This window comes from Crocodylus porosus, unplaced genomic scaffold (assembly GCF_001723895.1).
Source record: "Crocodylus porosus isolate Cpor-Errol unplaced genomic scaffold, CroPor_comp1, whole genome shotgun sequence".
Lineage (NCBI taxonomy): Eukaryota > Metazoa > Chordata > Crocodylia > Crocodylidae > Crocodylus > Crocodylus porosus.
Genome location: NW_017728909.1, coordinates 45317338 through 45321684, shown reverse-complemented (window position 1 = coordinate 45321684; position 4347 = coordinate 45317338). Strand labels below are relative to the sequence as shown.

At 50.9% G+C, this 4347-nt stretch overlaps 1 protein-coding gene and 1 long non-coding RNA gene across 3 annotated transcripts in view; one reads left to right on the top strand and one right to left on the bottom strand.

The window, feature by feature from the left end:
• Window positions 1-3681, bottom strand: part of MRPS36 (mitochondrial ribosomal protein S36) — an 8700-nt gene extending 5019 nt beyond the window's left edge. Inside the window, exons 1-2 of one of the 2 annotated variants that reach the window (XM_019532183.1) lie at window positions 3562-3681; window positions 1874-1931 (exon numbers count right to left, since the gene is read on the bottom strand). In XM_019532183.1, coding sequence (XP_019387728.1) covers window positions 1874-1931; window positions 3562-3600 — 97 coding nt within the window. In that variant the 5' untranslated portion in view covers window positions 3601-3681. Of the gene's footprint in view, window positions 1-1867; window positions 1932-3561 lie in introns of both variants that reach the window. The other variant, XM_019532184.1, reaches the window with a different exon arrangement.
• LOC109307986 overlaps window positions 1-4347 on the top strand; it is a 15283-nt gene that overhangs the window by 4855 nt on the left and 6081 nt on the right. The window lies entirely within an intron of this gene.

Below are 4347 nucleotides of genomic sequence, written 5' to 3'. Positions count from 1 at the left end.
ATCGCTGACTTCTCAACCTCCTTGAAGCATTCTGGGAGTTTTAGTGCATTTTTTTTAATGCTAGGCCTTGCTTAGCATAAGCACTCTCTCACACCCTTGCTCCACATTATGCTAACTGCAGCAAGGGAAAGCAGTTGTTCTCCTACTTCTTAACTATTTGGCATTCTTTTTAACATAAAGAAGCCAAAACTGCACACAGTACTCTAACTGAGGCCTAATCAGTGCCCAAAGTAGTACCATCACTTCCTCTGTCTTGCAGCTAATACTTGGGTCAATACAAATCAAAATTACTTTTTGTGAGTTTTCTTGCTGTGTCACAATGCTGAGTTTTACTGAGTCTGTTATTCACCAGAACTCCCAGGTATTTCTCAGGAAAGCTACTACCCAGCTGATTATCTCCCATTCTGTATCTGTGCATTTAGTTATTCTTCCCTAGGTGAATAACCTTGCATTTGTCTGCATTGAACTTCATTCTGCTGCACCTATCCAGGCTCTCCAATCACTCAAGATCCTTTTGAAATCTACTCCTATCTTTCACCATGTTTGTAGTCCTTCCCAGTTACAACATCTACAAACTTGATCAGCTTTCTATTCTGGCCTCTATATCATTAAAAACATACACGTGTAAATTGCACCAGACCCAGGACTGAACCTTGTGGAAACCTACCTGACAAATCCTACAATTCCTAATGAATAAGCAGGACTTGTTTCATGAATGGCAACAATAGGAGACTAAATGTCAAAAGAACTATGAAGCAATAAGTGTGGAAGATTTTCAATGTGATGCAAATCATCACTGGAAAGCAGTGGTTTGGTGGTTATACAGTTAAAACAGCAAATGAGGAATAATTCTAGTGGCAATTTGTTTGTTTCTAACATATCTATTCATAGAATCAGAAGTAGGGTTGGAAGGGACCTTGTAGATCTTCAAGTCTGACCCCCTGCCTGGGCAGGAGAAAAAACTGGGCTCAAATGATCCCAGCTAGGTAGGCATCCCTCTGACCAGCCCAACTACAATTCTCTTTTCTTTCAAATGCATGAGAACACAGTGAAGTTTTGCAGTACGCTGTGGAAATCAATAACTTGAGACCACATTGGAGCAGTGGGTGAAAGCGAATTCCAAAGTGGTGAAGAGCCTTAAAGGAAATGCCCTGCCAACTGCCCCCTTTCTTTTAAGCTGATGGATCCAGTGCTGCTGCTAGCCTCAGTCATATGACAAAGGAGAAAACCAGTTTTCTAAGCAGAGAAGTTCCAAGGTGTAAAGGATGGGGTTTGTCTGTAAATTTTCTCTGGAAGCTATCATTTAGCAAATGACAGAAAACATGGTGCACTAAAGCTATGATCTGGTGAAAAATAGGTTACTATAGTCTATATCAGGGCTCAGCAACCAAATCCATTATGCCCCCAGCTGCAAAACCTGGTTGATCCCTGGTCTCTCTCTTTTCAGGATAAACAGACTGAAAATGGACAGAGCAGAGTGCAGTAACCTGCATCAGGTGACAAAGGAAAAGATAAAGGTGAAAAGTTTATACTTACAATCAAAAGAAAGTTGCAACTTGTGTATGATGTGGCAGCAAGAGATCAATTAAAGTTTCTTTTAAATTAGCATTAGTGTTTATGATACAAAAGTGGAAGAAGAGGAGAAAGATAAAAATCCTCAAGACTCTGCCTGGATCATGGACAAAATAAGCTAACCTTAGTTTTATGAATAACATCTGGTCAAGCAACTACAAGAATCAATGCTCAGAAATAACTGAACTAGATTATTATTATTAGCTAAATAAAAGGGAAAGTGTCAATGTCTTTATGTAAACATTAAAGCACAGATAAAAGTATTACAATTTGTATTTACAAATACGAGACTTACTTTTAGGTTTGGGAGTACTTTGTCTGTCTGGAAACTTAATTAAAGGTGTATGTGGCTTTACCACCTAGAACAAGACACAGAAGTAGCAGATAGCAGGGAAATGAATATAAATCCAAATAAATACATTTTACATGCACAAATTTTCACCCCAATGCACAAACAATTATTGCTGCAGTTGCTTGGTATCTTTTCATTGGCAAAAATTAGCTATTTTTTAAAAATAAACTGTTTATTTTTTCTCCAAACTTCTGCTTCTAGACTCCAAAGCTGAGGTAATTGCAGCAATGATTGTTTTTTGAGAACTGATTAATGCTGCCCCCACCCCCCAAATTTCCAAGCGCGGCAGGCCAGATAACACAGTTCTCCATGCAGGGAACCAGGGCTGGGGCAGGGGGACCTGAGCCAACAAGTGTAGAGATGTGGTTGGGGCAGAGGCAGAAGCCACAAAAGTGGGCCCAATCTGGCTCAGGGCCAGGGCCAAGCCAGTGATATGGCACATGGGACCAGGGCCTGATCCCTCACATACCAAACTGGGCCTGTGAAACTATCCCACACCACTCAGCTGGCCTGCAGGGCCTTTCATCCTGCACCACTAGCCTAAGCTATGGTGGGTTCGTCTGGCAAACAGAAAATTGAGAGAGCAAGTTCGATGCATTATTCTGAAGGCAAGGTACAGACTGACCTCTACAGACTAACTAAATGCAACTGCCACCCCTAGGTTGCCAGGTGCTAAGCAGAGAGGGATGCTTTCCACTTCAAGCCCTGGAAAACCAGACCCAGAGAGCTGGGTTGCACTACAGTCCCAGACGGCTTTGACGGCTAGCAGAAGGGGAACGGGGGAAAAGAGGAGTCGCAAGGCCAAAGCCATTTTGCCTGGAGCCACAAGGAGGGAGCAGAGGAAAGACCTTGCTCCCTGATACGCTCCAGGAACCATTGAAAGAGGCCCTGGGAGATGGTGGAGGAGCCTGGTTTGAGCGCAGCTAGGGAAGGATTGACCTTCCCACTGAAAATCCAAGCACTACCACAGAGCTAGGCCCGGGGCAGTCCCCTGAATAGCATCAGCAAACTGTGGGGCAGTGAGCAAGCCTTCGTGTGCACATGGGACAGCTCCGGCTGGCCAAGCGTCCCACCCTGAGGGGTCCTTGCCAGACTTGCCCTTTTAAGCTGGACTCCTGCAAGGGGTCGTTTCAGGAGGTGGCTTCCTGGATGGGGATTAAAGGGGGTAAAGAAATCAAACTCCTGTACACCCTCCTGTTAGTCAGAGACGTCCTGGGGAAACGGAGCCCCAACAGCCCGGCGAGGGCCGCACTCGGGGCCCGGACAGCTCGCTTTCCCCAGCCCAACTTGACTTCAGCAGACGCTGCCAAGGCAGCGCAGGAACCGCCCGAACCGCTGCTCTCGTCTGCGCCCGGCGGCCGCCTCCCCCAAAGGACTAAGCGGCCGTCCTGCACGGACGGTGGAGCCAAGGCCCGTCAGAGACACGCGCGCAGCCCCCTGCTGCACTCGGAGCCGGGCGGGAGCTCCAGGCGGCGCCGATGCGCCTCACCTACCGCAAGGCTCGGCCCTCGGTCACGGTCACGGTCACCCCGGCCCGCCAGAAGCGCTACTGGGCCAAGGGCGCCCGCCCCGCTCCCCCTGCACCGCCCCCCTCCGCCCTGCACATCCAGTCCTGTCCCGTCCCGGCCCCTGCCTACCTGGACGACCCGGGTGGCGGCCGCCATCTTGCTGCCCATAGTGACCCCCACGCCGCGACCTCCGCGGGCCAGATCACACCCCTGAGGCAGGGTGGAGCTACAGCCGACTCCGCCCCCCGAAGGGCGGGGCCAGGCCATTAAGCCTGCGTTTGGGAAGTCTCGGGCGGGCGGGGCCAGAGCTGAGGCCGCCCCCAAAGGCATGGAGCCGAGCCATGACGCAGCCAGGGCGGGGCCCGAGAGGGAAGGAGGGTGGGGCTACAGGCTGAGCGCCCCCCCAAGGGGCGGGGCTAGAGCCGGCGCCGGGATGTGGGGGCGGGGCCCGCGCCTGGAGTGGCGGGGCGGAGCAGCAGCGCAAGGCGGGAGCGGAAGCGGGGCGGGTCACGTACTGTTCATGGGAGGAGCCCGGCCGGGTCTGCACCAGCCAGCAGAAGTGGCGGTGGAGCTGTGTGCCGCTCAGGACTGACCGGTGCAGGCAGGGGAAAGTGCAGCTGAGCCCCTGCCGCTCCTGCCAGGCTCATCCTGTCCCAAGCGGCACACGGCTCCACTGCCACCTCTGCTGGCCAGGGCAGACCCGGCCGGCCTCCTCCTGTCCCTAGCAGCTCGTGGGAAGCCGACTTCAGCCACAGGGTCAGTCCACAGGCTCAATATGGTGTGTGGAGCCATACAGGAGCTGGTAATTGTCTCTGATATGTCCTCCATAGGAGGTCTGTATTGAGCAGATTCTTTTTGGTATTGGTTGGTGGAATCGGAGCGTGCTCCATCCACTCCATGCATTGACCTGGTATT